Source organism: Diadema antillarum, unplaced genomic scaffold (assembly GCF_040938485.1).
Source record: "Diadema antillarum isolate AM-2024a unplaced genomic scaffold, OU_Dant_1.0 seq00001871_RagTag, whole genome shotgun sequence".
Lineage (NCBI taxonomy): Eukaryota > Metazoa > Echinodermata > Echinoidea > Diadematoida > Diadematidae > Diadema > Diadema antillarum.
Window position 1 is genome coordinate 236,216 of NW_027272540.1, and position 26,207 is coordinate 262,422.

The following is a 26,207-nucleotide window of genomic DNA, read 5'->3' on the forward strand; positions in this document are numbered from 1 at the left end:
ATCTTTACTGCAATGGAGCCCTTTGGAAGAAAACACCCCCAACATTTCATCGCATGTTGCAATGTAAAAGCCTTAAAACATTTTTATTGAGAGCGAGAGAGAACTTTAGTTCTATAAATCATGAGAAATAATGAATAATGAATCCTTTACTTTATTTGAACATAAATAAAAACAAGAACCCTGTTTGTCCATCACATGCTGCATTTTTTATTTAACGCTTCGTATCCAGTGGAAAAGGCGCTCTAAAAATATCTTTATTTTTATTTCATCGAAGAAGAGCATGACTTAACTTTTCTAGAATTGCATGAATCGGTATAAAATCCTCTGTTTCCAAATGAATTTACAATTACATGAATACATAGCACTAAAAAAGACTAATAAAATTGGCATGTCACAGTCTAAAAAGAAGTTCAAGAACAGAATGGATAGTATGAAATAACGAAATATTCATTTTGTCTCATCTATTTCCATAGTTTCTAAGTGAAAACAATGTCGCTGTAAGTTAGATACCACAAAAGAAACGAACAGGATGGAAATATTAAGTAGCAAGTGGTTACTTTACGAGAAATATAGTTATTTTATGAGAAAAAAAAAGATAGGAAAGTAAGAGTTTAGAAATTCGCGACATACCTGGCATACCTGGTAAATATTTCAGAAAGGTTTATTCTACAAGACTGAACGGATCGAGTTCACAATATATCCAATTCTTATATATTACACAAACGACACCTAAAACGAGTTTTAAACTAACGAGTTTAAGCTTTTCCAAACATGTCAACTTTCTGCATTATAATTACTCCCACTAAAAACATTGCATACAATAAGCTCTATGTTTAACTCTGTCAATGATATTTATACATGATATATGTGAAGGAAAAAAGCAGTGTATATAATCTGATTAGATGATATGATAGCGTGTAAATGTGTATTGGGGGGTGGGGTGGGTTTGGTACGTCAGTATTTCTGAAGAAAAATATAGTAAAAATACATAATGTTTCCCTTCTTGAAAACTAGCATTCGAACCAACAATTATTCTTGTATAATAGATTTCGTTATTCACCTTACTCCAGCAGTCCATCATTTTTTAAATGTTCTCTACTTGGAACTACGCTTTGAAACTATTCCATGAATATCTCAATGTTTATCCATAGCCACACATTCAACCATGATTATGTTACACGCACACAATCTATCAAACTGTACGACGTACATCATTAATATACAGACACTCATAATTTCATGTACGTAATATATGTATATAATATTATGATAGATTATGTCTACGTAAAAATTTATGTCGTATACGCGCGTAATATCATTGTAAATTGCACACTATTTCACTTGTTCTGAATTTCAGTAATATTGCAAAATGTTGCTTTATGCAGTTTTGCTACTGACAGTCCTGACAAGAGCAGGTAAACTAATCGATTGAGCGCCCTTGGCTGATAGGACAGGTTTCAAGTGTAGACAGGCTTGGATTGGAAGGAAGGAAGCAACCTACGTTTCCGTGCTGGAGTGAAAGTGACGTATGGTCCATGTTGGTTCACCGAGAGAGAGAGGAAAAAAAGAGGATCCCTGTACATGTATTGAAAGTGATAAGAGCAGTTTTTATTTTGTTTTGTTTTGTTGTTGTTGTTTTTTGTCAATATAGAGAATGTCACCTTTAAAGATACCTGTTACCTTTAATCACTTTCATATCAAAATATATATACAAAAAAAAATGTGAATACTTGTGAAGGGAGAACAGATACACTGTATTAGTGTTAGAAGGGTTTTAGGAGATACTCAGGTATCACAATTTGACTGAAATTTGCCGCGCACATATATGGAATATGATTAACCCTTTCAGTATATGGGGTTTTTTACACCTATTGAAGACATATTTTTGTACGATTGTCACAAAATCCTTTTTTACGAAAAGAACAAATTTCTTTCTCTTCATTCTTATAGGCTAAATAAGGGTAATATTGTTCAATCAGACTTCAGAAAGAGGTAAGCCAAGTGCTCTTTCATTATGCTAGAAACAAAATAATATGTTGACTTTCCTTATACTTTTCTCTATATACCATTGTCTCACTGACATCAAAAATTTTTGTAAATCTTTTTATTCAACAATGACGGTACCAAAATTTAAAAAAAAAATGTAAAGGTATAACTTCTTTCTTTTTTTACAGATTGTCCGATTTTCCTCAAACTTCACTGATGTATTCTCCAAAAACTTTTGCATTCACCCAATTCAAACATAAATTTGGTTTCATTCGCCTTTAACGAGTAAGGAAAGTTCAAAGATACCTTGCACTTTGAAAGAGCCTTCTGCTTTTTTGAGCAAAAATCCACTACTTGTTAAACAAGCTGACTTTAGTATTAAAATAATAAAAAAAAAATGCACAGAGTCCAACAGAATGCAATTTTGATAATCTATGTTGAATTCCACGGTTCTATTTCAATTTTACAAGTAGTATATAGTATACGATATTCTGCTTGTTAAACTGAAATCGAATTGTGGTAATATGCAACACCAAGGAGGGATTACTTCGTCGCATCGATTAAGATAAAAATCAGAAGGGAAGCTACAAAATCGTTTCGTTTGTCAAAGTATTTCCGGCAGACCGGAGGTGAATGTGGACCGAGTTTAACCACGGCTGCATCCGAAATGGAAGCGGGTTTTGGAGAGGCGTCAATCCGGGTGTCACGGCAGACGAATCAATATGGAAGGAAAATAGCAGACGGGGAAATGTCGTCGGCAAAAAAAAAACCCAAAACAAAACAAAGAAGAGAACAAAAAAACTCAAAGGCATGAGCACGGCAGGTTTTAATTTAAAACAATTTTGAAAACCACAGATTGAAAGGAAGGGGGAGGGAATCGATTATGAGAAATTGCACTGAACTGTAAGGTCGTTGTTGATTCTCCGCTTACAGGAAATGTTAATTCTCAACTACCAGAAGCCAGAAAAAAAAAAGTAGCAACGCCCACTTCGAAGAATGATAAAATTGACAGTTATCATCAAAATCTAACACCAAGTTGATATAATGTGAATAACAAATTTCATGAAAAATACAACTTTAACTGCTACATGCACTGTGTTTGTTGTACATCTTTGGGGTCAGCCAGCTGTGCTGAAGGCATTTTACTGCCCCTTCAACATTTTACGAAAATGCTCAAAGCTATTTGTGTAAAGTTAATGCTTAAAGATTTACTTGTGCATATCACAGGTTGCTATTTTATTCTAATTACTTTTTTTTTGCAACAATTTCTCGAACAATTTGCAAAGTAAAAAGAAACACAACTATGCAAACCTTAAACTAAAAACGTTTTAAAGAGAGCTTTGTGAGAAGGGAGGCGTAACTTGAATTCGATAGTCTGATGTGCCCTACAAAATATGTGCAGTGGATATCTGGGTATCATTGCATGATGCAATTGATATAACTGCCTGTGAAGATTGTAAAGATTTATAACTGACCACGGAGGGGTGTTTTGTCTTACCTTCCTGAACTGACTAACTTTTGCCATTAACATTATGTAAGCCTAGAAGTAAGTGTGTGTGTGTGTGAACGATTTTGACATGGACCCTAGTCAATCCTAACCAACTCAATCTATATCACTATTACTAGTATATCAAAATATGTTACATAACATTGCAAACTGACATACTGTCATCCTATCTGCAACCTTGCTAATCTGTATATATTCTGTAATTTGAAAAAACCCGAAATAACCGTGATGTACAATTTGAAATTACACATCAGGACAAGATTCGGTCACAGCGATTTTAGCAACCTAGATCCACGCTCTCTTTTTTATAGTAATTGCAGTACACCTGTCTCTTTCCTCTCTTTTTTCTCTTCACCCCCCCCCCCTCTCTCTCTCTCTCTCTCTCTCTCTTCCTCTCCCTCCCTCTCTCTCCGCCTCTCTCCCTCTCTCTCTCTTACATCCTCTTTCTTCCCCTCTTTTTCTACCCCTCTATGTCTTTCTTTTAATTCTTCTCTCCGTATCTGTCTGTCTATTCACTTGTCGCTCTTCCACCCTTTCCCTTCTTGTTCTCCCCCTCTTCATCTCTGTTCCGCTCTTGTTACTGGTATCGTATACCCCCAAAGCGTCAAATGTTCCCATTTTCACATCTCTTTTTAATATGGAAACACTGAGTTACTATACTACTTCTACTAAGACTACTTCTACTACTACTACTACTACTACTACTGCTACTACTACTACTACGACTACTACTTCTTCTACTACTACTACTTCCTACTACTACTTCTTCTTCTATACCATTACTACTACTACTACTACCACCACCACCACCACTACTACAACCACTTCTTCTACTCCTCCTCCTCCTCCTCCTCCTCCTACTACTACTACTACTACTACTAACTACTAACTACTGGAAGTAGTAGTACTACTACTACTTCTTCTTCTCCTCCTCCTTCAACTACTGTTACATCTACCACTACTACCACTACTATCATTAAACTATCGATACTACTACGACTGCTACTGGACAGGTGAAAAAGGTGCTGGCGGTAGAAAAGAGGGGGGGGGGGTCCGGCTCATATCTCCTGGTGGGGACCTGAGTTGACTCCCAAATGGATTTGACCTTAACACTTGACCTTTGGCCCTTGCCCTTTAACTTTAAGGCCCACAATTCTTCATACACATGCAATCACTAACTGGTAGCATCCAATTTTCATGACAGTACTTTGAGCTATTTTCAAAATGTGTCACTTGACCTTTGACCCCATGGCCAAAATCTTTCCCTACAGAGTCATTCTGCATAATGCATGTATAATGTACCTTTAGTTTGATTTAGTGTACGTATCGAGTGGTCTCTAAGGTATGGGAAAAAGTGCAATTTCAGTAGATAGTAGTATTTTAGGTTTTTAACCTGACCTTTGACCGTTGACCCAGGTATCCTAAATTCCCAAAGACAAAAATTATTAGGCAGTACATGCATATGTGAGTTTTAATGAAGGTACCTTGACCCAAATCCGAGATATAAAATAAGGGTGAATTTTAGCATTATCAATCTTTGACCTTGGACCCTTGACCCCATGACCCAAAACTTTCCCTAGAGAATTTTTCTCCTGTAATATATGTATTCACTAAGTGTGAAAAAATGGCCTCAGACATTGCATGGATATGAGGGAAATAGCGACATTTTAAGAACTTGACCTTGATCATTAACCTTGAGCATTAACCTTGAGCATGTGCACCCAAAAATTGACAGGCACAACTTCGTCCACTCTTATATTCCAAGTTTCATTAGGATACCTCAAACGGTTTTTAAGTTACTCTGTTCACAAAACTGATGGAAGCACGAGCGAATGGACGGACATTCCGAAAACATAATGCCTCCGGCGACGCTTTGAACGCCTGAATTCACGAAGGTGGTACAAATGAAACCATGGTTTAAACCATGGACAAAAACCTTGGAGCGCCAAGTGTCGCACGGAATATTTCGTTACGAAATTGGTCATTTCGTCGACAAAATGACCGTTTCGTTAACGAAATTATCATTTCGTGGACGAAATGTTCATTTAGTTCAAAAATGTTGTCATTTAGTTCAAAAATGTTGTCATTTCGTTTCAAAATAATCATTTCATCGACGAAATGACTGATTTCGTAGCGAAATATTCCATGCGACACTTGGTGCTCCATGGTTTTTGTTTATGGTTTAAACCATGGTTTCATTTGTACCACCTTCGTGAATTCGGGCCGTGTGGCGGAGGCATAAAAAATAGATAGTAAGTTGACTTTGTATAGTACCTGGTACTTGAATTTACTCAAATTAAAGATCTTAGCCAAAACTAATTTGAGTCTTTTTCCAAAAAAAAATTCAATATTTTCGGTGGTCTATGAACTGATGAAGTATTGTAGTAATTTTCAATATCAAAGATTATTTATATCAATGTTATAACAGATATCATCCAAATGATCACGATAAGCGAGTAAATTGTTTGTTATCCTACTTACCATTCTCTCACAAACTCGTCTTTATGATGTCCTTCCATCTAGGCTATAAGTGAATTGTGTGGAATTAAAAAAAAACAGGTCTCGTGTTGGAATTTGTGGTAATGTCTCAGATATAAAAATAAATATAAATAAATAAATATATAAATGAATATATAATTATATATATATATATATATATATATATATATATATATATATATATATATGTATATATATATACTTATGTGTGTAGATGTGTGTGTACCTACACACAGCCTCGTTACCAAAAAAAAAAAAATATATATATATATGTGTGTGTGCGTGTGTTTGTGTGTGTTTGTGTGTGTGTCTGGAATTACGCTCTTTTGTCTAAATGGAATAAGACAAAGTTGTGAAAAGGTTTGCAAGATACTGCATCCTTCTCTCAATGAATCTGTTGAGATTTTACCATTAGTAAATGCACATAGCATTCAGCTATAGCTAATGTTTTCAATAAAGTAAGTCAACTTTTTGAGTTACAGTACGTTCTTTTGCCGAGCCATGAGCCGCATTATGCAACGATAGCAAACGACTGCAAAGTAATTCGAGATCACGCCCTCAACGTTTACAAAAAGAATAGAGGCGAAATAAACGAACCTTTGCTTTCATTATTACACTTGGAGTGAATGTGATACTATAAATACACATCTAGGTTATTACACCACCAGACAAGGTTATATCTCATCTCAGACTCTCATTATTTTTCACCGAATTGATTGCATCTTCGCAATCATGATTTTTGAATTTCAGGTCAAAAAAAGAAGAAGAAGAAAACATTTACATTAGTGGCATGCATACAGAGGCTTATGAAGAAGTTTTTTTTCTTTCCCGATGAGCAGAATGAACAAGTCTATTCAAAGTCTCACATCAAGATAATACATCATTTATTCACATAACTCATATATTCAGTGTGTCCATAGGTGATAGCATGTATTGATGAGAAGAAAATATATACATATTGCATCTTATTGCACAGATAACGACCTGCATGTACAGTAGTCTCGGCATAATCGGGTAGAGAAGCACGATTTGTGTGTTATGGGGGGGGGGGGGTTAATCCCAAGAGCTTGACTTCTACGAGTCATACCGCCCACAAGTTTGCCATTTAAAAAAGGGTCCATAAGTCATACACACACGTCGAATCATACAGCCCACAAGCTAAACCCCAGGTCCACTAGCTAGACAGTATAGAACAGGCCCATGAGCTACAATATTGATAGACTCTAAGCAAAAGGCCCACGATCTCACCACAATAAGCAATAAGTAATAAGGCCCACAAGCTTGACATGATAGACAAAAAAGGTCCGCGAGCTTGACAGTAATTCTATACGTAAATTAAGCCAGCCGTGTAATGACGAGCTGATGGGTTTATTCTTGCCTTGCGTCAATCTCGTGGACCTTGTATATGCTTAGTGTCTAGCTTGTGGACAGTATAGCTATTGTGGGCCTATTTTATTTGATTTTGGGTTCTTGGGCCTCGTTCACTTAGTGTCTATAGCTCGTGGGATCTATGACTATTGGAAGTCGTGCTCGTGATATGCACCCCCAGTATAGCGCGGAGCATTTGGATCACCAGATTATTATGCGGAGTACCCGATAAAGCAGTACCCGAGTATGCGGAGACTGCACGATGGCCTACTTGATAAATGAATGATTACACTAATTATTCATGAGATGAGAAGAGATGATCCACTCACATTCCTCTTATTTCTTTTTTTTTTCTCGAAAGCAAAACACAGGCAAAAAAAACCCATACTATTTAGAGATTTAGAAAATTAGACCAAAGAAGAGGGCCATTGTACTATTCATTTTTTTTTAACCATGAGCTAAGCTCTATAAAGAATGTATGATTTGCTAAGATAGAGACCCGCATGTTGTAAACTTAATAGCTAATTATGGAGCGGAGGACCGTATCGTCGATATGTTCTGCATGCAAAAACGAGTCAACATTGAAAGTTTAGTCAACCTTAAAATGTAGACCCACATGATAATCATTTCATTCAAATTTTTACGTTGGTGTCGGTGATGTGTCCAGCTTCCCTGGTAGTGTTCATTCTAGAGAAGAGTTTTGTAAAAACTGCTAGGGTATTAGCCGACAAACCTCGGTTGTTTATCTGTTTTTTTTTTAAGGATCATAATATTCATAATATTCATAGATTTCACGTTACAATCAGCATAAATTCCCTAGAACATCTCTCTGTAACAGAGTTTTAACATTTCAAACAATTTAATCGGGTTTTTTTTCACTATGTTTCTCTTATCTTTATATTTTCTAACTACATGTACTATTTTGTTGGACAACGCTGTTCAAATATGTTCGGCGCTTAAACTCCAGAGTGACAGATCAATAATTTCTCGTCCGGTTTGTGTGGTATTTTCTTCATATAAATCTGACATTCTTTAGCAGAAAAGATACAGTTTTCAGACTACTACCAGCATTTAAACAAGAGACCCAGTGGTTTTGCGCTTACCTGAGTATCGCAGGTTCACCTTCCACGCATTCTTGCAGACTTTTACCTGAGAACATTGGAAACCTGGGGGAGGGGACAGCTTTGAGAGCTTCTTTGGGGGGCATTGGCGTCCATTAGCATATTCCTTCACACCAGTAAAAAATACCTGCCAAGTTCGCTGTATTCAGAAAATTTAACTATGCAGTTAAAAAAAAAGACTTGACTGTAAAAACTGCACCCCCAACCCTAGGGCTGCGCCACTCGGGTCTCGCGTTCACCCATTTCTCGCAGTGCTCGGTGTGGTGAGATAGTCTCAATCTTCAGCCACGAGGCCTTGTCAAAAGGCTACCCCAACCCCCATTCGATCTCCGCTTAGTCCCTGGAGATACCGTGAATAACCTGAACTTTCTTTTTTAAAAAACTATGCATTTGTATCAGGTAAATTATCACACTTGTGATAACATATATGGGTTTGGTGACAAATTTGTGTTTTCAGTCATCAATGTACTAATTCATAGTATTAACTGAATAGCTCTGTCACTTCTGGTTCTAGAGAAGAAGATTTTTAAAGATTATTATTTTTTTTTTTTTGAGGTGGAGGTGGGGTGGGGTGGGAGAGGCCCGGCCCCCGAGAAGGAGCATGATGCCCATTGACGTCATTTAAAAAATTAAGATCCTATCCCCGTGGGGATGCTAGCTGCCAAGTAAGGTGAAAATCTGTCATGGGGTTTCTAAGAAGAAGATGATGAAAATGTAAAAAGTTTACCCACGACACACGACACGACGGACGCCGCACGACGGATGCCGGACGCCGGACGCCGGACGCCGGACGCCAGACGAAGAGTGATAGCAATAGCTCACTAAAGCCTTTGGCTCAGGTAATCTCAAAAGGATGAAAAATACATGAAATATTGCAAATTAACCTTTCTGATAATAAGGTCGAGGAAAGTGATGTCAATGTTAACTAACAATATAATAGCTAAGTTTCAAAGCCCTCACCAGTACTGCTCACGTGTAAAATATTAGTTTATCGTAAAAAGATCAAAAGGGCTTTTTACACTTGTATTTCTTAACCCCGGACTTTCTCTGACCCAGGACTATCGTTAGTCCCGTACCAATTTTTTCAGCTTTTTACACTCGCCAATTAGTCCCGTACTATCTCTTGTCCGGGGCTAAGGAGAAAACTGACCTTTTTACACTCGTATTTCTTAGCCCCGGACTTTCCAAACCACATGAATATTCATAATTACGCTGTGTACTGTACACGTACACGCACGCACCGGCAGCACTTGATTACCTCGTTTCTGATTGGTCAGTGAGGGTCGGACTTCGTCTCCGTCGCTTAGCCCAGGATTATTTTTTCGTTCTGTTTACACTCACTTGCTTGGCACCGCAATTGCGGTGCTAACCCCTGCTATTTTGCAGGGCCAGATAGTACCGTACTATCGGTGGGGCTAGCCCACTTTGGCAAAAACGAGTGTAAACAGAAAGTGGGCTAAGGATAGTCCCGTACCAACGGTGGGGCTAAGGCCCCCCCCCCCCCCCTTAGCCCCACCGTTGGTCCGGGGCTAAGCAAAATTTTACAAGTGTAAAAAGCCCTAAAGTGGACTATCAACCGTGCTGTTTAAAGTGAACATAAATTTAATAATGTCTCGTTGATCTTGTTGTTGTTGGTACCACGGCAGCTATTTTTATTCCTCTATGTGATACTCATTTTATATTCTGAACATAATCCTCTAAGGCATGAAAAAAAAGTAACTTATTGTGATTGGTGAAAATTACAATCATCCACATTTCAGTTTCAGTTACGAGATGAATACAATCTATTAATTTTCACTACGTCGACATGTCTCTTCTATTTTAAACCATGCTTTCGTTGAGCAGGTTTAAGCCTGCTCGTCCTATAGCACTACATATCGGTGAACTGAAGCTTATGATGATAAATAATCATGTTTACCGAATAAACTTCGTCACTGAATAGTGTATGTAGAGTACTGCACATAACTAGTGTGAGGGGTGTAGCATAAAGTATACCATATTACTTGAATTACAAAAGTCACAACATCTCTAACTAGATTTATTGGGGTTTTGAAGTAGTGGACGTACAATATTCTGTATATCTGACATACGAGTAGCTGTGGGTGTTTTGCCATGGTTTTTCGAAGTAGACGCCAAAGGTACGAGTGACAAATGCACATACAGGGCTAGAGTGAAGCTCATGCGTTCAATGCCTATCTATATAGGTGAAGAAAGAATCGTCATTGGACACCTACGACTATGAAAAAGTGTAACCAAGGCCGGCGCAGCCGTGGGGGCCGTGGGGGCTCGGGCCCCCACACTCTTTGTGCACCATACAAAGGAATACATAAGGTGTCAGCACTTTGGGCCCCCTCACTTTTTTCAACCGAGAAGTATACGTAAGTGGAACTAAAATAGAAATAGATAGAGATCTTGAAGTATGGCGGCGGTAGGGTTATGTGTTTTCTCTGAAGATCTTTTTTTATAACACCCGGAAATGGGAGGGGAGAGAATGATCTGAGGACCATTTTTTTTTTTTTTTTTTTTTTGCTTGTTAGCTCATGAAACCCGGAAGTGGGCCCCCACACTTTGGAAAACACTGCGCCGGCCCTGTAACAACGTATATTTCACCACAACGGAGATTTTATTCGTTTTCCGCTATGAGTGCATTCAAAGTAAATCCACTACATCGCCAGTGTGATACTTCCCAGTCTTGAAAACATCAAAAACAAGATAATATTCATGGAAGCTAATTATGCTAAATATAGACGGCTAAGATATGCTATCATCATCCTGTGCGCATGTGCAGATCATGTGCACGAGGTTGACTTCATATCAACCACGCTCTTCCCAAGATCCATGGGTCGCATGAACGTCCAACAGCCCGTGGCCGAATTCAAGAACAAGGGAAAAGGCGCCAGCTGTAGGGATCCTGGCGAAGCGAGAACATTCCCATCATGCCGTCTGAGCGGAAGGAAGCCGGCGGCGTGCGGCGGGGGAACAGCGGCAGCCGACGCAGAGGCCGCGGCGGCCGAAGCGGCAGCCGCAGCTGCAGCAGCCGATAGGGCGAGACTGTGCGGGCCGTTGACGCCGGCTCCGACGGGTAGGAATAATCGTGTGGCCGCGGCAAGACGAGAGGCGGCTGCCGATGCGGTGGCGACTGGAAGGCCCGACATATCGGCAAGTGGCGTGCCGGAGATCATGTGGTGGGTACTACCAGTACTCTTACTGCTTGGATAGAATGCTGACAAAGGTGCTCCTTTAAGTTGATAGCCATCGATAGAAGAATATGTAGAGAGAAATATGATGTCAGAAAACATTAGAGAGAGGTGATGTCAGAAAACATTAGAGAGAGGTGATATCAGAAAACATTACAGGGATGGTATAGTTTTGGTTGAGATGGGGATTCAGATTTTAACCTCTTGCGAGATAATTAGAAACAACATAGGCCTAAACTATGAAGAGTGAAGAGCATACAATAATATTCTAAAAGGAATTAAGATTTTATTTGATGAAAAAAAAAGTCGTCCTCAGAAAAGGTGGGACCTGCATTTTATCGGGACCTTTTTGTGTTTGGATGTTTCTGCCATTTCAAAACCGATTTCCATCAAATACACTTTCATTTCCTTTTAGATGCTCTTTAATATCTCATTTTATAAGCGGTTTCTAATTATCTCGCAAAAAGTTAAACTCTGAATCCCCATCTCAACCAAAATCTGTACCATCCTATAAAAAGATGATTTTCCTCATATACGTAATACTATGTGTGAACATGATACACATGTATGTGTATGTGTGTGTGTGTGTGTGTGTATGTGCGTATGTGTGTGTGTGTGTGTGGGTACGAGTAAAAATACACACACACACACAGCTTGTAGGTAATTGTGTTGGCGAAGGAGGCCCTCAGCGACCAGCAGCCATATTGTCGGAAATAAGTTCATTGAAAAAGACTGGATGCAAAGACTAGTTTCACATCTTCAGGAGACTGCTCCACTGGGATCTCTCTCAGACAAGATCTGAGCCAAGCCAACAACATTCTGATGAATACTTAACAAAAACGACAATAAAGGCATGTTGTTTACTAATCTTATAATGACAACTATAAACGTAATGGTGATGATGATGATGATGATAATAATAATAATAATAATCATAATCATAATCATAATCATAATCATAATCATAATCATAAAAATGATAACAATAATGACAATGATAACACGTTATATCATCATTACCATTATCATGATTGCTGGCATCGTCATTACTGTTACTGCACTGTTGTCACAATGGATGTCAAAACAAACCGCAACTACAATACAACACTGCATTGAGGATTTGTATTCGGCGGATAATTAAAAGAAAAGGCAAATCCTAGGAAAAAAAAAGCGACTTTGCATTAAAAAAATTGGGAACAAATTATACAGAACAAAAGATAAGCTTGCTTGTTCATCAATCAAACGTGCTCTGCAAAGAAGAAATATAGGAGCCCCGTGGTGCAGTGGACAAAGCTTTGTATGTTGGATCCTAAAATGGTAGCTCCTTAGAGTTTCCAGAACAAACATGTATTGTCAAAGTCTGTGGCGCAGTTATATAATTAGGTATACCCGTCAATCAATGCTGGGGTAATCTATAAACGGTAGCACCCTCTATGATAGAGAGAGCACTTGTGAGGGTACTTTCACTTAAGTACAATGGTAGTAACATCTTTTGTATCATTACTTCCATTATCATCATTATTATTATTCCCTCAATCCATCATTATTTCATTACAATAATGTTGTCATTATTATTACTTGTATAGATATATTTTTGTAATTATCATTATCATTATCATCATCACTAGTATTATCATTATTGTTTTTGTTACAACCAATATTTTCTTTTTTTATACCTTCCATGGCTCTCCGTCTTTCGCGCTCCTCCGCGAGGCAAAATTCTCCTCTCCCGTGTTCCCCTATGTGCGATCTTGGCGATGATGGCGCTGTTGATGAACGTTCTGTTTTGAGAGTTCGTGGTAACTGATGGGCGTACATTGACGATAGCAGTGGTAGATGAGCAAGAGGCTGAATTTCTTTCTTTGTCCGTACTGCAGGAGGGGAGAATAAGAGGAGTAATAACTTCAGCAAAGAATGTTAGGCAGTCCACGTAGCGGATCATAATAACATAATTATATATATTTCAGTTTCAGTTAGGGTCATCTTCAGTGGTGAAAAGGGTCGTGATGTCTACGCAGAGTAACTTAATTGGCACAACATTTGTTTATAGTCGAGGTGATTATCTTTTGACCATAGTTTTGACCTCCACACCCCAGAAATAAAAAAAAAAGAGAAGTGAAAGCGAAAAATAATGATTTATTTTCTATGTGATGCTTCATTTTAACAATAATAAATGAAGAATGACAAGATTTGAACGCTCTTCAGAAATTGTTTTTCGTAAACGATATATCGCTTTAATTCTCATCAGAGGACTAATATCGCCCTCACCATGTTCGCCCAGCGTTGAATCGACATCCGTCTGAACACCTTCGTCCTCTTCGTCGTTTTCCGGCGGCGGTCTCTCTTTGGTCTCCTCCACGTGTTCTTTCCCTTCCTTCCGCTCCAACCCACCTGTCTCTCCCTCCTCGCACCGCTGCTGCTCGCAGTCTGCGCTGGCCGGCGACAGCATTTCCAGGCTGGCTAGCCGCTGGTGATGCCCATTGGCCAACTCCATCAGACGGTTGCTAAGATACGGCGTCATGGGTGGGTCTGGCGGGGAGAGACCCTGTGCAGTGTGCGTCATGCTGCCGCCTGTGACTCCAGCGAGGCGTGGTATCGGGGCGGGCAGACCTGTACTGTTCTGTAGCCATAGCAACGGGATTAATGATCAAATAATCTGTACGGTAAAATGCTATCATAACACGCAACAATTTCGGGCATATTTTGTTATGACATCCTGCTCTCAGAATTCTAAGTTTCCGAATGTCAATATTGTGCAATTACGCTTCATGTTTCATCTCCGCGATCAGTATCTTAACCCTCCCAGATGGTACACGACGTATCTCGTATTTGTTGTGATTATTTCTATTTCACATGAGGAGAGAATAGACAATTCAACTCAAATCAACAGAAGAGATGAATTACTAATCAAATGATATTTCTAGTTGATGTACAAGATATACCTACATCGACATCAGGGCCCCATTTCATCAAACGTTGCTCTGATAGAAACTCTTGTTGCAGTAGCAAAATGTCATGATAAGACAAGATTTATGGTTTCTGTTTGGCTGTTGCTACTGGAAGTTTTTATTTTAACAAAAGTGTTGCTATCCTAACATATCCTTTTCCTTTTTTTTTTCTGAAATGGAACCCAGGAGTCATGACTATTATTGAGCTCAATTCACTTTATCTACCATATCACAAATTCTTTCAAATACAAAGTTGTTGAATGATGTACTACGATGATGACAGACTTATGCAGTTCTCAGACCCTGTGGAAAATGGTGATGATAATGAATTCTTTCAAAGTCCATAAATTACCACCATCAAGCGATGTTGCCTTTGTTTTGTTTTGGTTGCTGTTGTTTTTGTTTTTTTTTTTGTAAACTATCGTTAATTCAAATACTTATGTTACCATTGGCGCCATCAACGTCGGCGTAATTACCATTTTTATCACTACCTACACCCGAGGATCGATGCGAATTAGAAATAACTTGGGCTGGGAGTAATGATTGATAAATGAAATCACACCACGGGGAAAATTAAAACACAGAATGTGATTGGACTCTAATTACCATCATAATCGTCATGCTAATCATTGCTAATCACAATAATTGTGACACTATTTCTCAAAATAATCGTCATGGCCATTGTTACTGTCATCAGCAAGGTTACACTACTATCATCAAATTCATATCCATTGTTTTCATCGGTGTCAATACTATGGTCCAGTGCCACCACAGTCGCCATTTTCGTGTTATCATCGCCATGTTCATCTTCTCTATCAGTTAATGTCATCATCACAGTCGTTATTGGGATTACGTCATCATCTCCATAATAGTCATCGTCGCCATAAAAGTTGCCACCAATCATTATCATGTTCAATTACGATACTATCATCATTATGATCAACATAATCAACATCGTTACCATCATTATTAGCATCAGCATCATTATTGTTATCATCATCATCAGCTACATCATTATCATTATCGTCATAATTAGTTAACATCATCCCGAGAGACGCGGCAACCAACCTATTGTTTTCAGATAACATTTACGACTGTCATACGCTAAGACAGACCCTTAATGCGTTTAAGTGTATGATATTATTTTCATATTTGTTGTGGTTTGTTTCGTGGATTGCCAAGATCAGTGATACACCTGAACCCCTCTGTAAAATTGCAAAGCCATGCTGACAATGCTGGTCAGGGCTTTATATTCTACCACCTTTCTGTATCTATCATTGATTTGCATGTAGTCTTTGTTGTTTGCTCTTCTATTGATACACGAATAAAATATCACTGCCGATTCCAAAAGTCGCTCACCTGGTCCTGAATGTAGAAGGTTCCGTTTCGAATGATGCGGTTGATGGAGCTGATACTGGGGATGGTGTTCTTGTCACACACTCGCTCCCTGAGCAGACGGTCTCGAATCTCCCAAGCGAAGATGGACGGATTCTTGCGCTTGTAACTCATTATCTTCTTGACAACAAGGGGCGTGGCAACCTATTGAGATAGATATTATATAATTTATGTATATTTCTGTACACAGGCACATACACACAAACACACGTACACCACACACATACACACAAATAAAAACAAATGATGCCGCGAGTATCATCAGTCTAGGACATATTTTTGCTGTAGTCCGTGTCACTTAGTGCTCTATGGACGCCAGAAAGAATAAGAAACACGACAAGCTCTGTTTTTTCGCATTCCCCTCTATTTCCAATCGATTTTGAATTTGTTGTTTGTCATAAAAGACAACCATAAAAGATAACCATATAAGATTTATTGCATTTTAATTCATAGTATTTCCCTTGATTACAATGTTGCACTGATTTTGTATCATTATGTGAATTCAAACGTTTATTTGCGATTGCATTTTTGTTGAAAATGAAAGAAATGAAACGGAATGAAATGACAGAAAGTGGCACCTTAAAACCCCTTTTTTCACTACAAACATCTGAATTAACATTTGTTGACGAGTGATATTGTATACGCCAACCCCGCAGAGTATGCATCGTTTCTATCATTCAAATAATTATGTAGGCCTACATGCATTTTGCGATGTCTTTATGAATCACATCGGACTTAGTCTAGCCCTTACAAATTACGTATTGAAGCAATACGATTTGTGGAATACATGCTTTGTATCATGTTTTACCATTTGTCGGATGGACATGAACAACTAAATTGAACTATTCTGTCAGGACGAAAAAAGAACAATAATGACGATAATGACAATGTTAACATGATGATGATGATGATGATGATGATGATTATGTTGATGGTGGTAATAATGATAATGATGATGATAATAATACTGATAATAATAATTATAATAATTATAATAGTAATAATAATAATAATAATAATAATAATTATTATTATTATTATTATCATTATTATTATCATTATTATTATTATTATCATTATCATTATTATCATTATTATCATTATTATCATTATTATTATTATTATCATTATTATTATTATTATCATCATCATTATTATTATTATTATCATGACGATTATAACAACATGCCTAATGATGAGTTGATGATTATAATGATTATATTGATAATGATGATAATTATAACGCATTCACGAAGAGAGCTTTTCTCTCCAACGGGTCCTATATTAGTCGTAGAAACAAATCTGACAACAGCGAGGGTTTTTTTTCTTCTCTGACTACTTAAAGATGAATTAAAACTGGTGAGTTTTCGAATATCGATTAACGTTGGTGTTTTAAAGTTTTGGAACACATAAACAAATTGCTTCACTACCACATTCAAGAATGGTCTGTACATCCAAAAATGGAAGTTCAATGATGCCGCAACGAACCTTGGGTTTGCTCCCGCCGATGTTCCCCGGTGCGATGGAGCCGGTCTCGTAGTAGCGACTCAGGATCTTCGAGACACAGCCGTGCGACACAAGGAGCTGACGCGAGATGTCACACGGACGCACGCCGAGCTGGGCCAGCTCAACGATCCGCGCACGGACACACACGGGGAGCGGGCGGCCGTTCACGAATACGCCGCCCAACTGGTTCACGCCTGCCTGCCCTGTAAGGTGATGAGTATGATGATGATGAGGATGATTATGATGAAATGGCGGAACAGAATAAACAAGCCGTGTCAAATTTTACCATCCAAAGGACCACTTCACAACATCGTTGAGATCTTGCGTAGAAAAGTTGTAAATGTTCAAAACAAATTTAAGAAAAACAGGATAAAAATAATCAGTTCTTGCTGTCTTTTCTAATATACTAGTGCTATGATATCAATACTTGACACGAGAATGTATACTGATTATTTAACCGGCATGAGAGAATCATAGTGAGAACAAGAAACTTGGAAAATCTAAAAGGTGTTGATCGATTGAACTGAGAAAAGGGATTACCTTCTTTCAAATTTTTACTCCCCCTTCTTCTCTCTCTCTCTCTCTCTCTCTCTCTCTCTCTCTTTCTCTTTATGTATGTATGTATGATTCTCCATATCTCTTCTCTCTCTGTCAATCTATCAACCTATCAATAAATCAATCTATCCATCTATCTATCAACCTATCTATTTATCTATCAATATAATCTATCGGGAGTTTTTTTCTGCGTGACCAATGGTGTACTGTGTATATGTTCATGTATGTATTGTTTCTTGTTATACCGTATACTTGATACACACGGCTAAAAGGATGTTGTCTGGACATTGTTGTGATATTGATATTGATATCTTATTTCAAATACGTTACTATATTTCTTGATCTATCTGAGTATTGATGACAACATGCTTTTATCATAGCAGTTAACAGATACTTTTATTCAACGTATAGATAAATTTTGGATACATAAGTTACATGTATAATACACGTTTACCGAGAGATCCACGTCTACGAGCTGTGCTTTCAGTTGATCACTCTTTTCCATCGCTTTTTACTTATCAATGTCAAAGTATGCATTATTTGTTTTATACTCTCATACATTTATTCGCGTTTACACTTAGTACTTTTCTTTGTAGTGTGTGTATACTTCTGTACGTTTTGCTTGTACATACTTTGTACCAAGTGCCGCCTTTTGATCGATGGAAATAAAGAAATTGATTTGAATTTATCTATCTATCTATCTATCTATCTATCTATCTATCTATATACATATCTATCTATCTATCGATCGATCGATCTATCGATCTATCGATCTATCTGTCTATCCATCTATATCTATGTATGTATGTATCTATCTATCGATCTATCTGTCTATCTAGCTGTCTATCCATCTATCTATGTATCTCTCTATTAAAATTCAATCTCTCCCTGCGCTTTCTTCGATGCTACAGTATACAATCGACCATCAATTCGAACAAAACGTTAGTATCAACAAAGATACCTGCAGGCGTCATAAAGTCATGGCGGAAAACGTGACATATACCATGTCGGTGATTTGCCATAGATTAACAAGACCAGTTCAACACACCCACACACACACATTATCATTCTACGTAATTCTCGGATAATGACACAGGAAGATGGGGGCAATAATGACTTAAATGTGTGTTAAAGACATGCTTGATTGCGACATTCTGTTGGTAACAGCATTTGAATAGTTACTCGCAAATCAGCAACAACACCCGGCTAAGGAAGCTGCCGGTGAAAACGATGTTTAATGCATTGAGAAACAGCGGTTGGAATAAAGAGAGTGGGTGCATCATTGTTAGAGAAAATAAAAAAACGAAACCATCAGCCTAGAAGTGATTCCAGAACAATCCAACAACACGAAAAAAAAAACACCAAACAAACAAGCATCATACATTACGACGTGAAACTTACTTTACAATAACGAGAGCAATTATTGATATCGCTGTCAATGTACAAAGCTTTCGTCAAGGTCGCAACATACATTCACACTTACTACCACCGTTTAATACAATTTTTCTTTGTAAGATATCGAGCCTCTGTAATCTACATTTCTGATAATGTTGACAATGATGATCATGATTACAATGACGATGATGATGATGATAACGATAATGATGATGTTGGTATTGATAATGATAGTAATGATGTTGAATTTTAACATGATGATGATGATGCCGACAGTGACGATGGTAATGATGATGGTGATAATGATGGCGACGATGATGACGATAATGATGATGATGATGATGATGATGATAATAATAATAATGGTGACGGTGATGAAAATGATGATGATGGCGAGGATGATATGATAATAATGATGATGATGATAATGATGATGATTATGATGATGATGTGATGATGATAATGGTAATGATTATGGTGACGATGATGATAATGATGAGCTGTTTGTTGTTGTTTTTTAAGCGATTCCAGAGAGACATATCATATTCACAGAATGAAATGGCTGTACGACAAAATGTCCGCTAATCAATAAACAGGGAGACTATATTAGAGCCATGCATACCCAAACGGCTCCGGGCAGACGAACGCGAAAGTATTATAGACAGATGGATAGATAGATAGATTGATGAATAAATAAATAGATGAATAGATAAATAAATGAATATCGCTGGAGAGAGGAAAGGAAAATGGAGAGGGAGGGAGACCACTGATGATGATGATGATGATGATGATGATGTTGATGATGGAGTGGATATCATTCTTCCCCTCTTAAAAAAAAACCAACAACTGTTCAGCGGAGCGTATTCCCCAATAAATTCATACTCTATACTATATGACCAATCAGCCGTGAACTTTGAGGCGGTCATTTCCTGACAAAGAAAGGAATATCGGTGGGGTATTGTTAAAAGAGACTCTGTGATCCGTGGAGCAGGCTGCCTGTGGATAGAAGTGGTCGGAATCTGAGCACCAATTAGGTGTAATATACCATCTCCCGTTCGAATAGCTGTGGCCTGATAGGGATACACTGGTAGTCTGTATTATGAATACGTACAGGCGCGATGGATCGCAACATGTCATGCCCGTTTATATTTGCCTCGATCTGCGGACTACACTACAGTGTATTTAAGTCAGGATAGATCGTCTTAATATCACGCATATTATTATCTATAGACATGAATTGTGATAATCTTTTTTTTTTATCGCAAACTTCAGATTACCCGAAAGAGAGCCAAGAGAATTATGTTGTTATTGAAAAACAGTGAAATTAATATATAATATAACAGGGAAATTGATGGGGAATTGAAATTGTTTCTTTTTTTCAAATTAATTTTTATCATGCTCAAGTTGGTATTCATAGTAAAATCAGATGAATTTATCATATACAATTAAGTGAGTTTAAAGTTTCACATGGTGTACCTAAATTTTCATATTGGTCGCAACCTTATGTTCAATGTGACAGAGAATATGACGTCATAAAATCAGAAATTTGAAATTTCCCATTTAGTTTTTGCACAAGAATTCTTTGAATAAATTTATCATAAATTTTGATAAGTTAAGCAGGTGAAAACAGATGACCCTTTCCTTCTACATGTCATAGTTGATAGGTTACTGCAACACTGCACACATTTTGACGGAATCTTTACCATTCTTATGGCATTGGTGTGGAAGCGTAAACGGACAAATTAATGACAAAATGAATGCAACCGTCTAATTGACTGGGAAAATATATATTTTTGATATAATTATATATGTACCTATATAGAATATATATATATAAATATATATATATATATATATATGTGTGTGTGTGTGTGTGTGTGTGTCTGCCTGTCTGTGTGTACCTGTATAATACACCCAGATAGTATGTTTTAACAGCACTTTCATTATAACATTATCATATAAAATTTATGTATTCATAAATATATACATATTATAATATCACATATAATATTATATTTTGTAGCAACATTATTTGAAGATGTTCTGCAGCCTTGCCCAGTCATTCATGTGTATGATAACGTCCCAAAATAAATTCCCATTAATTCGGTAACTTTGGCTCTCCGTGAAATAAATACCCTTCCAGTGTCCAGTGTACGAGAATAGCGCTGAAAGTCAATGTTAAAATTTTTAACGACAGAAGAGGCACCGAGATGAGCAAAAAAATCTGGGAAGTATTTCATTAACTAAAGAATCTAAGACTGGGGCAATAGATGTGACACTACACTCATGAGATAAAAACCATTTTGAGGTAACAAGTTTGCTGATTTAACTCACAATAAACACTTAAGTGTACTGTTTTGAACCTGAAATTGGTATATAGGATTGGGTAGAATTAGTATAACTACTGTTATGTAAGCCTGTCTTTTACAGACTTGATATCACAATGACAAAATCTTTTTGATTCAATTCATTAACTGCTTAGTTCTTTATGGCTGTGCTGTCGTAAGTTCTTTTCCTATATATATATGAGCAGTTGTTCATGGCATTTCTTTATCGATGTGATTATCGACGCGCAGTGGATTCATCTGTTGTCTATACGGTTAGAAGCAGTCACTTGATGTTTCGCAAACATTTTAAGAAGTGACACTCATGTTTAATTCTGTTCAAATCATTCGCGGGCACATCGTGTCTGTTTGCCACACTGACGCAGTCATTATTGTCGCACTTTTTCACGTCGAATACGACATCGACATGTATAACGACACACACAACCCATATTTCGATTTGCTCATAACAGAGGATCTGAGAGATATCTAACGACGTGGTAGAAAAGAAGGACCCTGTTAGAAAACTCCTATTGCTCATGGAGAAATATTTTCTTCCTCTTCTTCTTCTTCTTCTTTTGATGGCATCTTCGTTGTTCATTAAGCCCTGTTGTAAAATAGAATATCAGTTTTATAGCAAAAAGAAAGAAAGAAAGAAAGTGTTTCAAATACCCTAGTTAGCTCACTCTAACCTTAACCATTTTCTTGAAACAGACCGTAGGGATTTATGAAACGTTCATCGTTATTTTGTTCATTACGGCACACCAACAAGCCACGTTCATGGAAAAGACGATGATGCCTGTGAGTCTATTAACAATGCTATCTGTAACAAGGGCTGCTTCCGTGTCTGAATATTCTGTTCTCGATGAAATTATAGATCATCACTATAGGGGAAAGAATCACCTGCGGAAAAAATAGACCACGTTTTATAGAGCGCCCTTGATTATTGCATCTATTATATCAATAGATGTATGAAAAACAACCAATCAGATTTGGGCACCTGTTGAGGATTTGAGCTTTTGTTCGGCAGCCATATGTGTTTGAACTTACAAAAAGATGGCAAGTTTTCATATGAAATTGGCAAGGTTTTTAATCACAATCTATCTCTCCTTCCCCCTCATTATCTAAATCTATCTGTCTCTGTCTGTCTGTCTGTCTGTGAGACTTCCCACCTCCCTGGTCAGTCTGTCTGTCTTTGTCTTTCTAATTATGTCGATTTCTCTTAGTGTTTTTCTTTACCGTTGATTGTCTCGGATTTTGAAGAAGCACCATGGGTGTAAAAAGAGTTCAGAATGCAGGTCAGTCAGTGGACCAGATATATAAAGGAACGGATGTGAAAACGGGAAATGAAGATGTCAGTCCCTTTGTTTCATTTGTTGTTTTTTGTTGTTGTTGTTGTTGTTTTCTTATGATTTAATGGATGAAATTATTACAGAAGAAAAGCGACATTCCAGCAATATTAGTCGAATGTTGTGATACATTCGCCATGTCGACTTGTACGCCATAATTCCATTTCATTATAGTACGATACTGAATCACTGGCCTGTAACTGAAAAGCAACCCTGGGTGTTTCTTCTAATATTGTTTCCGTCCCTTTACATTCATAGAAACTAAATTCATAAAATAAGAATGCCACAGATGAAAGAGAAAGACAAACAAATCCGAAATCCTGAACAGTATGAGGTAACAAATCTTGGATGTTCAAATATAGAATTAAGTGAAATCCAGAAAGCCGTTTTAAAGATCAGAGATTTCCCTTTTCAAAGGAGGCAACTGCTACATTGTTAAAGAAAGTATAACTTTCCTATAAATTCTTCCACGAATTGTATGACGTATCAAAGGACAGGTAGCCATAAGACATTCCTTCCCTCTGAGTGTAACTTAAAAGAAGAAGAAGATGAAAAAGAAGACAAAATTCAAGACTGATTGTAGGCATATCTCTCCCACACTTCATGGTGAGAATTACGCCACGGTCGGTGTTTATTTAATGAAAGACAGGTCGGACCAAACATCCCGAGATTGGAAATCAAATGTGGGGAAAGATATCCAGAATTGTGGAATCAAGGTGAAAAAAAGCACCCAGAAATTCAGATGAGTGCTGGTTGTCAACCACTTCCGCATCCTGGATGCACGGCCTCAGCCAGTGGCGCGGCATACTTCAAGACTTTGAGGGACGTCAGTCTTCTTCTTTTCTTCTCTCTTTTATTTTCTTTGACAGGGGGGAATTATCGAACAAGGCAGCAAAATTGACAATACTCCTTTTATTCCTCTTGTTCTACCCCGTGTGTTTACCATCCGAACTCCCTATGATATGCACCCCCCCTTCCTTAATCTTGTAATCTACAACAAATTCATTGCGATGTGTTTTCACTCCCATCGGACATTGAAGTGTTTGGTATATCTCCGCTTCGTTTCGTGCTTTGCATCGCGCGTTAACTGCCATGTAATTGTTTAGCGATTTGAAGAGACAATTAGAAAAAGGAGGAATCGTTGAGGACTGTCTGTCATTCCGCAGTCATCAACACCAACACTCTGAATGACGAATCAGCTTTGCGGTCTAAAAATGTCCGTATACCATTCAGTGACTGCATGCGTCTCCCTCCCTGTTCCCTCCATCCTTCTCCCCCTCTCTTTCAAATAGTACATCGCCAAGATAAACAGAAGTACAGGGGACCTTGCAGACACGCAGCACTCTCCTTGATCAGACTCGTCCAAGCGACTGCAATGAAATCCATGGCAACAGGATAACTACTCTACCGCGACGATACGTCTTTTGGATTAACCATGATCGTCTGTTCGGAGAATAGTGCGGTGCACTCGCAAGGGCGTTTGGGGTCCTTTTTCTGTTTTTTTTTTATCGGAACAAACAAGGCGAGATACGAAAAAGTAGATGATGGCGGGGGGGGGGGGGGGGCTGTAAAGAAGTCATCCCTCCTTACACTTTGGTTTGTCTCTTTATTGGTTTGTGCTTTTCCTTTTGAATTCATATCAATAATAATTATTAATTGCGACATCGTCATTGTGACAGCATTGGCAATTGGTTCCGTTTTTTCTTTTCTTCCTGTACCCAAAACTATAAAAGGAAGAGGTTACTGTTAACCTCAACATTACTTATCGACGTATTATTATCTGTTAAACATTAGCCTTTCTTGTACCACGAGTCTACACTACAATGGCTGGTGAGAGAGTGTGTGTGGTTTTTTTTTAAAGAAATGCAAGCAGAAAATAATCATCTTTCGACTTGTTTATCCCTATTTTTCCCCCTTACGTGTGTTTATTAACGTTTTAGAGGTCTTGGAGATAGTGGCATGATGCTGGAATTTTGAATTCATCATAAAATACCAAAACGAAATGATCGAGAATACACGTAACGAGAGCCAGAGCCAGAGAGAAGGAGGGGGGGGGGGGGGTGTAGGGAGAGCGGGAGTTAGGGAGAGAAAGAGATGGGAAAGGAAAATACTGAGGAATGAAGGACCCTACCGTTAAGTTTCAGTCTCTCCGGCGCCACTGTTAGCAAAATGGCGTTGTCAAGCTCCCACATGGTTACGATGCCATAGTTTGCGATACCACCGCAAAGCTCCCCCGACCGCGTGAGCGCGCGTGCACTTTTTTCCCCCTCGACATATGACGATACACTCCGTCACTTACTGGAGATAATTTAGCAATTTTTGCCCATTTACGTCAAAGCAAGTTCTTTCATAACGAAGCAAATCAACTTGGAGTCACCAAGTCAAACACTGGTCTTTGTGGAACTATACCAGAGGAGGCAATCGGCCGCAGTGGTTGTTCGTTCTTCTCTTCTCTCTCTTGTCATATTCCGGGGTTTTTTTTTCTATTCCATCTCTTTTATGCTCCGGCGACTTTCAATGCAAATACCTGCATTATCGGGAAGCGAAGCATTGCGCTTATAATACGCAACATCATCATAGGGGAGAAGGGAAAGTCATGAAAACTTTCCACGCAGACGACTCTTTGCGCTATTACGTTACCATGACGATAAAATGATCGAAATCGATTTGTTGGTCCTTTTCTCTTCATCATGCTCGCCGAGAACCCCCTTTTGATGGACACATTCTATTACAAAAACCCCCAGCTAGAGAATCGCCACGTCTCTATTAACATCGGAGCAAAGAAGATGTGCCTGATTTTTCCAGTCATATGCTTTTTCGTCACAAACAAGAAAGAACGAAGAAAATATCCAGCGGGAAAAACACGAACTTTTCTTATGTCATTATATTCAATAGGACCCTCTACGAAGGTTCACATAACCAAACCTTCAGTCCACAGAAACACACACTTTCCCCGCCAATATTGTTCCCTACCATAATACATCTCGCTTGACCTACCAGACAGTGCAGTGCCTATACCACACAAGCCTTTTTTCCCCTCAGTTCTTCTATTTTTTC

The 26,207-nt window shown here is 38.1% G+C and overlaps 2 protein-coding genes across 2 annotated transcripts; both read right to left on the reverse strand.

Annotated features, from left to right (window-relative positions):
- Positions 1-11,270: 11,270 nt before the first annotated feature.
- Positions 11,271-14,241, reverse strand: LOC139712889 (uncharacterized). The gene is made up of 3 exons (XM_071624668.1): positions 13,947-14,241; positions 13,355-13,549; positions 11,271-11,719 (listed from the first exon to the last, which is right to left on the reverse strand). The coding sequence occupies exons 1-3, from the start codon at positions 14,239-14,241 to the stop codon at positions 11,271-11,273; spliced, it is 939 nt and encodes a 312-aa protein (XP_071480769.1).
- Positions 14,242-15,958: 1,717 nt separating this feature from the next.
- On the reverse strand, positions 15,959-25,342 carry LOC139712890 (paired box protein Pax-5-like). The gene is made up of 3 exons (XM_071624669.1): positions 25,282-25,342; positions 17,510-17,730; positions 15,959-16,165 (listed from the first exon to the last, which is right to left on the reverse strand). The coding sequence occupies exons 1-3, from the start codon at positions 25,340-25,342 to the stop codon at positions 15,959-15,961; spliced, it is 489 nt and encodes a 162-aa protein (XP_071480770.1).
- Positions 25,343-26,207: the final 865 nt, after the last annotated feature.